A 12027-nucleotide genomic window follows, 5' to 3' on the forward strand; every position below is an offset into this window, starting at 1 on the left:
TTGCCCCCGGAATTAAGTCAATTTGATGTTCTATACCTCTAATGGGAGGGAGTCCATTGGGTCCCTCATTAGAGAATATATCTTCAAATTCACTCAAAAGATTTTCCACTTGAGGAGGTAGACTCATGGGTTCATTACTTGTGGCAGTGCATGCAAGTGTTCCCTTACAAAAGATTAGGCTAGGTTGTGGGAAGGAACACTCTTCTCCCACGCCTTTCTATCCCTAAGGATTTTCTCTTTTTCTAGCGCTCTTTTTTTTTTGGTTTTCCCCATTCCTCTTATGTTTCATTTGTATTTGGTCTTTTACCACTTGAGAATGTGGTAAAGGACTAAGTACATTAACAATTCTCCTTCTAATGGAGCTACCCTCTCATCCTCTCCCCCTTCCTCTCTCACTTGGCTCATCCTCACCACTAGTGTACTCGTCTACACCTTTTAAGAACAAAGATATTTGGTTTGGGCATTGTGCTTGCACATGCCCTCTCCTAAAGCACTTACAGCACTTGATGTCCCTAGTTCGGATGGGTGGGGTGGAGGCATCTTTTGCTAAGGGCTTGGTAGTTTCCTTTGGTTTTTCTCTAGATGTGCTACCTTCCCTTTTATAGTCTTTCTTGGGATAAAAGTTGGAGTATGAACCCACCCTTTGACTTGAAGTTTTGCGCAAATTTTGTTGTTCAACTTTAATGCAAAGTTGAACCAAGTCATTCAAGTCTTGGTAGGGAAGGAGTTCAACCCTATCTCTTATCTCAAGAGAGAGGCCACTAAGGAATCTTGCTATGGTGGTGTCCTCTTCTTCTCTAATAGATGCCCTCATCATGTAGAGCTCCATTTTTTGTCTATACTCCTCTACACTCATATTCTTTTGTTGGAGTCTTTGGAGCTTGTCCATTAACTCCCTATGGTAGTAGGAGGGTATATGTCGACGTCTTAGGGCTCCCTTAAGGTCATTCCAATATTCAATGGGAGGCTCCCTATGAAGACGTCTTTCTCTCTCTAGAGAGGTCCACCAATACATGGCATTTCCCTGGAAACTAAGGGTGGCTAAGGGCACCTTTCTTTCTTCACTCACCCTATGGCAAGCAAAGAGTTGCTCTACTTTCATTTCCCAATCTAGATAAACTTCTACGTTTTCCTTACCATGGAAATGAGGTAGGTCGACCCTAACCTCTCTTGGATTCTCTTGCTCTCTTTGCCTAGTTCTTCTAGGGAGTGGATGGTAGTAATCATTGATTCTAAGGCTTTCCTCCCCTAGAGACTCATTATCTTTAGAGTGAGATGCATGAGTGTGTGTTTTTTTGGAATTTTGAGATTTCTCTTCCTTTACTCTAGTTAGTTCATTGATTTTTGACTCATTCTCCAATTGTCTATAGGAAATTAATTGAACATCCTTTGCAAGTTGTTTCAAAAGAGATTTGATGGATTTCACATCACTTTCCATAGACTTTGCAGAATGAGAAGACATGACTAGAACTTTGTGTATAGAAATGTTTTACTTTATGAAAAATGAGGGAAGTTAATGAAGGTAGTTTTCCAGGTAAGAGAGGTGAGTCACAATGGACTACTTAAGTACCAAGTCTTGCCTTAGCCAAAAACTATCCCTCAAGATCTTCGCACAAATCTTTCTCTTGGTAAATCACTTAAAACACAATGAGGATGTAGAAATCAAAATTTTTAATGCAAGAAACAATGCAAGCTATCTAACAACCCAAGCAAAATTATCAAAGCTTAAAACAAAACTAAACAAAAGAAATTAAGCGAAGTTAAACAAAAGCAATTGGCGTAATTAAAGCAATTAACAAATGCTAAGCTTGAAAGTTTAAGCTAGTCGGCCCTAGGTGAGGCTTCTTGGACACTTGGAGCCCTTGAAGACACATTCACCGTCTAATTGCTTGATTAACAAGTAATTAACAAGAGTTAAATTGCAAAGAAATTAAATGGCACTCCCTTTGTTGTTTCTTCTTTGTTGGGCCTTCCAAGGTGTGTGGTGTATTTAGTATGTGTTTGTTGCTGCCCCTTGCCTTTGATCCTCTTGGAATTAGGTAATTAAATTCTTCAATCCAGCACCTATTAAGCAAAGCTAGACTCCCCTCAAGTCAATTCCCACTCAACAAGTACCAATTGATATTTAATCTACCACAAAGCTTAGAGGTCAAAGAAAGCAAGAAAAAAATTAATTTGAAAACACAGTACCACACAAATGGAATTAAATGTGACACAACTAAAAAGAGTTCAAATGAAATTAGACAAGCAAATAAAAAGGCACTCAAATAATGGATGGCACACAAAAGGAACCTAAGGAATAGCAATATATTTGATTTAAAAACCGAAAACAACACCACTGAAAAAAATGTTGTGGTCCAGAATGCGTGACTTTTAAAGATTTATGCTGAGCTGACTCTTTTGTATTTGCTTCTGAAAATTGATACACAAACAAATTAAGATCTTAAAAACTTTTTGGCGTTGGTTTCACTCCAAACGCATGCACCAATTAATTTTAATAATTTTTTAAGATCAGTGTTTAAACCTCCATATGTAGCGTCATGATTACACACTTTTTTTTTGTAAGATTTATCTTTTTTTTTCTATTTCTTTTTTTCAACTGATTCTTTTTTTGTTCTTTTGCTAACACCTCAATCTAGTGAAATCCAGAGGCTCAGAATTTTCTTATGATGTATTTAATTTTCGTAAAGCAAAACAGCCAAAACAGATTTGTGAAAACAGGGGATTCTGAAATCTGGAATAAAAAACAGAATGATATACCAACAAAAACACAATGGAATTTGTGTAATGGAATTTGTGTGGATCTAACACACAAATAAGAACTCAGACTAAAATTAAAAAAGCACCAAAGGATCAAAACAAAGCATATTTCAGATCAAGTATTCAAACAAAAAAAAAACAAAAAAACAAATAAATCAAAAAGAGTACTACTAGGATTTGTTGACAAATATGGAAACACATGACTTAGACAAAACTTATGGATTCATAAAATGAAAAGACTCAAGAATATCATATGACCCAAATGAAATTTCAAGCAAGACTCAAATACCTAAAAATAAAAAACAGCAACACAAAGATATCAAGAATCCTACACAAAATTGTAAATAGATGTTCAAGCACAATTTTGAACAAAACCCACCGATTGAAATGAATAAACAAGCATTCAAATCATATTAAAACACAAAAACAGCAAGACAACTTGGAATAAAGATGAACAACTTGGAGAAAGAAGAACTCAAAACGAAAAATGCAAAGAGATACTCATCTTTGAAGAACCATAGCTCTAGATACCAAATGATGGCATTCCTATGAGATCTTCTTTGTGTTTTGGTGATGAACTTGCGGAAGCTAGTGGAGGAGATGAAGCAAGGCCTTCCTAGGAAGTATGGGTGCCTTGAAGGTGCATGAGAGTGGGGAATTGGGGAGGTTCGGCCAGCCCCTTTGAAGGTGATGAAGTGAAGATTAAAACCTAGATGCTAGGCAAGGAGTAGTGTATGGCACAAATTTGGCAGCATAACAATACTCTATTCAATCTTGAAATACATGAGGTTGGCTCCTCCTTTTATAGGATAAGGAGTAAGGTTAACCCTAATGATAAGCAAATGCAATCCAAATGACATCACAAGGAACTCATGGCACATGGCCGACCCTAGTTTAGGGAAATCTTCTAGAAACGTAGCAAATCTAGGTCAAATCCTCATGGAATCAAGTTTGTGCTATTTACACCACAAATAATTACTAAGCTACTCTTGATGGGCCTTCATGTAGCATATACAAATAGCTCTCTCTTCCATCCGTAGCTTGGTCCAAGTCTTCATGGATTCTTTTGGCCATGGACCTAGTAATTGGTCCTAGACGCTCTTCCCTTTTCCCTAGACGCTCTTCCCTTTGCCCTAGACGCTCTTGGTTTGGCTTTGCATGCTCATGTCTTGACTCTTGTCTTTCTTGTGAGGTTGTGCTTGGCCCTCTTCCATCAGGTAACCTAGGGGTTGACCTAGGTCAAAGTGGCCCCTACTCCTAGCTTTTGGAAGCTAGGACTACCTCCTAACCCTAATAGACTTGGCATAAGCTAAATCGATAAATACCCCCCCTATTATGCTATATGGACCCTACTCTACTAAAATTAAAAACAAAGAGACTAGCTGGTGCTCAGCTCCCAAGGCTTGGGCTCTACTCCTGGTGATCCTTTGAGGAATGATGGGTTCTTAAGCACTGACTAGTGGTGGGCTTGGTCAGGGGATGCTCTATCTCTCAAGTCTCCATTATGCTCTCCGGGTGGGAGAGAATTCATTCACGAATTTGCAACACCTGTAGAGAAAAGATTTAGATCACTAACATTAAAAGAATGACTCCCTAAATACGTGTCAGGTAAATCTAACTCATAAGCATTATCATCGATCCTTTTGATGATCTGGAAGGGACCATCACCACGTGGGAGGAGTTTGGATTTCCTTTAAGTAGGGAAGCGATCCTTCCTCAAGTGAAGCAAAACCCAGTCCCGGGTTCAAAGATCAATGCCTTGTGCCCCTTATTGGCATGTTGCGCATACTTGCCTACCTTCCTTTCAATTTAGAGCTTGATGTGGTGGTGCAAGTTTTTAATAAAAGATGTTTTTTCAAAACCATCCTTGCACAAAACCTCATCAAGTACAGGAATAGGAAGTAGGTCAAGGGGTGTGAGGGGATTAAACCCATACACAACCTCAAAATGGGTGTGAGAAGTAGTAGAGTTAACTACTTGATTATAAGAAAACTCAATATGACGAAGTAAATTTTCCCGCACCCTTGGGTTCTTGGAAATAAGGCATCTTAACATTAGGGCCAAAGTTCTATTGACCACTTCTGTCTAACCGTCAGTTTGGGGATGGCAAGTAGTAGAAAACAAAAGTTTAGTGTTAAGATTTCCCATAAAGTCTTCCAAAAGTGACTCAAGAACTTGGAGTCTCTGTCAGACACTATAGTTCTAGGAAGCCCATGCAATCTAACAACTTCCTTAAAGAAGAAATTTGCAATATGACAAGCATCATCTACTTTGTGGCATGGAATAAAATGGGTCATTTTGGAAAAGCGATCCACCACCACAAAGATAGAATCCATACCCTTAGATGTCTTGGGAAGACCTAAAATGAAATCCATAGAGATGTCTACCCAAGGCATGTCCGGGATGGGAAGATGGGTATATAAACCATGGGCTTGCACCTTAGACTTAGCCTTCCTACATGCTATGCACTTATCATAAAAGTTATGTATGGATTTGTGCATGTGGGGCCAAAAGAAATGCTCATGCAATGTATCTAAGGTTTTTACTATCCCAAAGTGTCCCATTAAACCACCCTCATGTGCCTCCCTAACAAGAGATTGTCTCAAAGATCCTTAGGGCACACCAAGTCTTTTCCCTTTAAAGAGAAAGTCATCATGTATGAAAAGATGAGAGAAAAGTCAAGGTCATCTTTGTAAATTTCTTTGTTGTGATCAGACCCCAAGTATTGAGTGTCCAAAACATTAAGCAACGTATGTCTTCTAGAAAGAGCATCTGCCACCACATTAGACTTTCCTTGCTTATGTTTGATCACATAAGGAAATTGCTCAATAAACTCTACCCATTTGGCATGTTTCTTGTTAAGTTTGCTTTGGCCTTTCAAATATTTAAGAGATTCATGTGTTGAATCAAGTGTGATCAAAGCTTTGAAGAATCCAAATCCTAGTGTTTGATGGAAGGCTGGAGTTGCTTGAAGTTGTTGATGTGTTTTAGAGTAGGATCTGGGGTAGTTTATCTTTGTAATCCACTCTTTGTTGAATCTAAAGCTTAAGTGTTTTCAAATCTTTTAAGTTTAAAGTGTTTTTCAAACTAAGTGAAAAACAACCTGTTGTTTTGTCGAAACAACCGATTGTTTTATACTTAGGTGTTTTTGGAAAAGTTTGAAAACTGTTTTGGATGGTTGACTTGCTGTCAAACCAAAACAACCGATTGATTCGCTCTTTCAACCGATTGTTTGTTTCAAAACTCTAACAGAATCAGTTTTGTTAGTTAAGTGAGCTTTAAATGTTTTTATAATCGAATACGCTCCTGCTTTAAATGCTTTAACAATTCTTTGAATGCTATAAATAGTTTGTTAATGTTTTATAACAAACAACAAGAAAGAAAAACAGATTTGAGTTTTTCAAAGAGCTTTTCAAACATTTGAGTTTTCACTTTGAGCTTTGGTTATTCAAGAGAAAAGTGGAATAGGATTACATATGTATTGATTTCAGTATTCTATAACAAGTGTAATTCGTTCTGAAAACTGTGTACATTCTGGTGTTATAAAGCCAAGAAAGGTTGTGTGCTCTTGAGGTTGTCAAGATCAACATTCTTGGTGTGTGTGCTGAGCCAAAGGAAATGTGTTTCTTGAGGGGATCAAGGTCACTTCTTTGGTGGTGTGTCTATGTAATCTAGTTTTGATTACCTAGTGGATTCCCCAGTAGTTTCTGGGAAATTGGATGTAGCTCTTAGTTTAAGAGTGAACCAGTATAAACTGTTTGTGCATCTCTCTCTTCCTTAAACTCTTTAATTTCAGTTGTTGTTATTTTTACTGGTATAAACAACCGATTGTTTCTACGAAACAACCGATTGTTTTTCTGTTGCTTTACTGTTTTGAGCTTTGTTTCTTGGCTAACTGAATTCCTAATCTGGTTTCTTGCAAAGAATTTCATTCTAGCTTAAAAAGTTTGTGAAAACCCTCTTTAAACAATTCACCCCCCCCCCCCTCTAGTTTAAAGCCATACATTCTAACATCATGAACACTATGTATCACAAACTCTTTTGGAAAAAGATAGTGTTACCAATTTTGCCAAGCCCTAACAAGAGCCTAAAGCACTTTTTCATAGGTGGAGTAATTGAGATGACTCCCCTTGAGTTTCTCACATAAATAAGCTATGGGGTGACCCTCTTGAAGAAGGATAACCCCAATGCCTATGTTAAAGGCATCACACTCAATCTCAATTGTCTTAGCAAAGTTGGGAAGTGTTAAAATGGGTGCCTAGGTTAATTTGTCTTTCAAGGTTTCAAAAGCATTTGCTTGTTCTTGGCCCCATTTAAACACTACATCCTTCTTTACTATCTCATTGAGAGGTATAACAATAGTACTAAAGTCTTTCACAAATCTTCTACAGAAACTAGCTAATCCATGAAAGCTTCGTACTTCACTAATATTGGTGGGTGTAGGCCATTTTCTAATTGCTGCCACCTTTTCTTCATCAACATGTACCCCTTTGGAACTCACTACAAACCCTAGAAAGTCTATATGGTCTATGGAAAGTCACATTTTTTCAAGAGTGGCATACAACTTCTCTTTCCTTAGGGTTTCTAGAACTTGCCTAACATGCTCTATATGGTCTTCTATGTTCAAGTTGTAGATAAGGATGTCATCAAAGTAGACTACTACAAACTTGCCTATAAAAGGTCTTAAGATATGATGCATTAGTCGCATGAAGGTGCTCGAAGCATTGGTTAAGCCAAAGGGCATGACTAACCACTCCTACAACCCAAACTTGGCCTTAAAAACGGTTTTCCATTCATCTCCCGGTTTAATCCGAATTTGATTATACCCACTTTTAAGATCAATTTTGGTGAAGATTTGAGACCCATGTAACTCATCCAACAAGTAATATAATCTAGGGATGGGAAGCCTATACTTGATGGTGATGTTATTTATTGCACGACAATTCGTACACATCCTCCAACTCTCATCCTTTGTAGGGACAAGAATTACATGCATAGCACAAGGACTCATGTTATCTTAGACCCACCCCTTAGCTATTAATCCTCAACTTGTTGTTGAATTGCTTTGGCCTAAGTTGGATTAGTTCTATATGTTGGTCTATTTGGTAAAGAAGCCTCGTGTATCAAATCAATTTGATGTCCAATGCCCCTTAGAGGAGGTAATCCTTTAGAAGCCTCGTGGAACACATCTTGAAACTCCTTTACCAAAGGATCCAAACACTTAGAACTATCTACCGTTGACTCAATCTTAAGGTTTTTCTTAGGATAGGCTATAAAGATAGCCTTGTGAGCTAGCATTACCTTTTTGACCTCTTTGGAGGAGATTAAAAGGCTTTTCTTAACACACTTTTTATCATTTTTTTCATTTTCTCTCTTCTCTTTCATTTTAACTTGGTCTTCATTGACCTCTTTTGTAGAGAGAGATTTTAATATGATTTTATGCCCTTGGAAGGTAAAAGAAATTTTATTAGTAAGGCCATAATGTAAATTTTTTCTATCAAATTGCCATGGCCTTCCTAATAGAATGTGGGTGGCTTCCATTGGCCCAACATCACACAACACTTCATCTTTATATTTTCTAATTGAGAAGGCTATGAGGACTTGTTTATTAACAATTATTTCTTCCTCTACACTAAGCCATTGAAGCTTGTAGGTCTTTGCATGAGAGATGGTGGGTAATCCAATCTTTTCCACCACTCTTGTACTTGCCACATTGGTGCAATTCCCCCATCTACAATTAATGAAAATAATTTGTCATTAATGAGGCACCTTGTATGAAAAATGTTATCCCTTTTACTTTCATCGAAAGGTTTTTAAACTTGTCCAAGCATGCGCCTTATTACTAACAAATCACCTTCACAAGGAAACTCATATTCATCCTCAGTTTGGCTTTTGGAAGAGGTAGGGGAACTAGACATTGAGGATTGGGAACTATGGCCACTCACTACAACCCCCCGCCCCCCATTTAAACACTACATCCTTCTTTACTATCTCTTTGAGAGGTGTAACAATAGTACTAAAGTCTTTCACAAATCTTCTACAGAAACTAGCTAATCCATGAAAGCTTCGTACTTCACTAATATTGGTGGGTGTATGCCAATTTCTAGTTGTTTCCACCTTTTGCTCATCAACATGCATCCCTTTGGAACTCACTACAAACCCTAGGAAGTCTATATGGTCTATGGAAAGTCACATTTTTTCCGGATTGGCATACAACTTCTCTTTCCTAAGGATTTCTAGAACTTGCCTAACATGCTCTATATGGTCTTCTATGTTCAAGTTATAGATAAGGATGTCATCAAAGTAGACTACTACAAACTTTCTTACAAAAAGTCTTAAGATATGATGCATTAGTCGCATGAAGGTGCTCGAAGCATTGGTTAAGCCAAAGGGCATGACTAACCACTCAAACAACCCAAACTTGGTCTTAAAAGCAGTTTTCCATTCATCATCTGGTTTAATCCAAATTTGATTATACCCACTTTTAAGATCAATTTTGGTGAAGATTTGAGACCTATGTAACTCATCCAACAAGTCAACTAATCCAGGGATGAGAGGCTTATACTTGATGGTGATGTTATTTATTGTGCGACAATTCGTATACATTCTCCAACTCTCATCCTTTGTAGGCACAAGAATTACAGGCATAACACAAGGAATCATGCTATCTTGGACCCACCCCTTAGCTATTAACTCCTCAACTTGTTGTTGAATTGCTTTGGCCTCAATTGAATTGGTTCTATATGCTGGTCTATTTGGTAAAGAAGCCTCGGGTATAAAATCAATTTGATGTTCAATGCCTCTTAGAGGAGGTAATCCTTTAGAAGGCTCTTGGAACACATCTTGAAACTCCTTTACCAAAGGATCCAAACACTTAGAACTATCTACCGCCAACTCACTCTTAAGGTTTTTCTTAGGATAGGCTAGAAAGATAGGCTTGTGATCTAGCATTACCTTTTTTACCTCTTTGGAGGATATGAGAAAGCTTTTCTTAACACTCTTTTTATCATTTTTTTTTTCATTTTCTCTCTTCTCTTTCATTTTAACTTGGTCTTCATTGACATCTTTAGGAGAGAGAGATTAATATGATCTTATGCCCTTGGAAGGTAAAAGAAATTTTATTAGTAAGGCCATAATGTAAAAATTTTCTATCAAATTGTTGTGGCCTTCCTAATAGAATGTGGGTGGCTTCCATTGGCACAACATCACATAACACTTCATCTTTATATTTTCTAATTGAGAAGGCTATGAGGACTTTTGGGAAGCCACCCCTCCAAAAATCTACTTTAGCTTCCCATCCTAAATACACACCCCTCCCCCATGTGCTCATTTAGGCGCCACTTTTGGGAGGGAATTCATTTGAATTTCCCTCCACTTTCTTTTGAATTTCCAGCCCTCTAAACACTATAAATAAGAGGGCTTGGCTCATGTGTTTACAAGATTAATATAATAGTGAATTGCTTCCAAATTTGAGCCAATATCACTACTTGTCAAAAACCTCTCAAGGTTAGATTACTGATCTTCAATCTCCATTCTACCAAAGAGAGATGGCCTCACCACTCTCATTTCATACCTAACTTGCACCTCCAAGGCAACCACATCTCCTAGGAGAGCCTTGATCGTGAGTCTCCATTAAGCTTCCGCAAATTCCACCAACAAACCTCCAAGGATGAAGGCACTCTTCCATCATTATGGGAAGACATTAACATGGATTTTAACTTTGGGCTTCCTAGGACACAAAGAGGTTTTGATTCATCTTTGTGGTAGTGGATAGATTTTGCAAAATGGCCCATTTTATACCATGCCATAAAGTTGATGATGTTAATAACATTTCTAAACTCTTTCTTAGACAAATGGTATGGCTTCATGGATTGTCTAACACTATAGTTTCGGATAGAGATCCAAAATTTATTAGTCATTTCTGAAGAACTCTTTGGGAAAGACTAGGAACTAAACTTAATTTTTCAACCTCTTGTCATCCTCAAATTGATGGACAAATAAATATATTCAATATATAGTGAAAAAAAAAGTATTACAAAATATTAAAATATTCGCGATTTCAAAATTCAAAAGTATCGCCAAACGAACCATAACTTAAACATAACATTTTCAAAAAAAAAGAAGGTTTAAATCCTAATAAAAATGTAAATACAAACCTAATACAAAACCTGAGGCAAACTAAAAAATGAAAATAAGTAAAGTTTATCACTTTGAAAATGATTAAAAACCATATTCAGCTTAGGAAAAAAATGTTGAAACCCCAAAAAAAATTGAAAGTAAGAAATACAAAATGAAAGCGGAAAGGGGTTAAAAAGCCTAAAAAACTCAGATACACTATGAAGCTCAGACACTCCTCTTAAATGGCGTGTCGGTGTCCGATACTGTAGGACACGTATTTGTGAAGTGTCCAATTCAAAAAGTATTTGTTAGATTTCTGACAATTCTAGTACGGTTCTAACACAATTTTAAAAAGGAAAAATACATTAATTTTCTTAAAAATCAAACTTTATTGTATAAATTGTTATTATGATTATAAAAATAAGAAACAAATCCTTGTGAACCAGTCATGAAAAACATTTTTCTACTCCAAAAAATAATCTGGAACATACTTCCGCATATAAATCTTTATTGTCAATTTATATAATTCATAATTATATAATATATAGATTTGTGTCCCTATGTCCTACATTTTAGAGATTTTACGTATCTCCATGTTTGTATCCGTGTCGTATCAATGTCTGTGTCAGTGTCTGTGCTACATAAACATTTCCATGCACAAAACAAGAAAGATCTTTCCACTAAGATGTCCACACAGAAAATGGAAAAAAAAAAGGTAATTGAAGCGGCAAGATGTTTAAACCCTAAAAACATCATATACACCCAAAACATCTTCAGACGGGAAAAAGGAAAGATTTTACCATGAAGGGGGGCATAGAACAAAGAGACGAAGCACACTTCTAGTAAAAACATAGCATAATAACAATTGTTCCTTTTACAGACGTACAAAAAAAGGAAAAGGATTTTCCTTGGCGTGGTTGAAAATATGATGAAACCATTTGTAGCAAAAGGGTTACCAGAGAGAATAGATTGAAACATGTTCTCGTTGGTTGACCTAGTCGTCGGTCGACTCCAATCCCAAGCTCTAGCTCTGTCTATCTCTGATGGAATCTGCTTTTCCCATTAGAATGTTGGAACGTGACTCCGTTGAGACAGAGGGGGCCCTACCTGTTGATTTCACTTTGACGATCAAGTCCATATAGGGCTTAT

General features: G+C 37.1%; 1 protein-coding gene across 1 annotated transcript; it reads right to left on the minus strand.

Annotated features, from left to right (window-relative positions):
* Positions 1–7830: 7830 nt before the first annotated feature.
* LOC137824957 (uncharacterized) lies at positions 7831–8678 on the minus strand. The gene is made up of 2 exons (XM_068630628.1): positions 8608–8678; positions 7831–8491 (listed from the first exon to the last, which is right to left on the minus strand). The coding sequence occupies exons 1-2, from the start codon at positions 8676–8678 to the stop codon at positions 7831–7833; spliced, it is 732 nt and encodes a 243-aa protein (XP_068486729.1).
* Positions 8679–12027: the final 3349 nt, after the last annotated feature.

Source organism: Phaseolus vulgaris, chromosome 8 (genome assembly GCF_000499845.2).
Source record: "Phaseolus vulgaris cultivar G19833 chromosome 8, P. vulgaris v2.0, whole genome shotgun sequence".
Classification (NCBI taxonomy): Eukaryota; Viridiplantae; Streptophyta; class Magnoliopsida; order Fabales; family Fabaceae; genus Phaseolus; species Phaseolus vulgaris.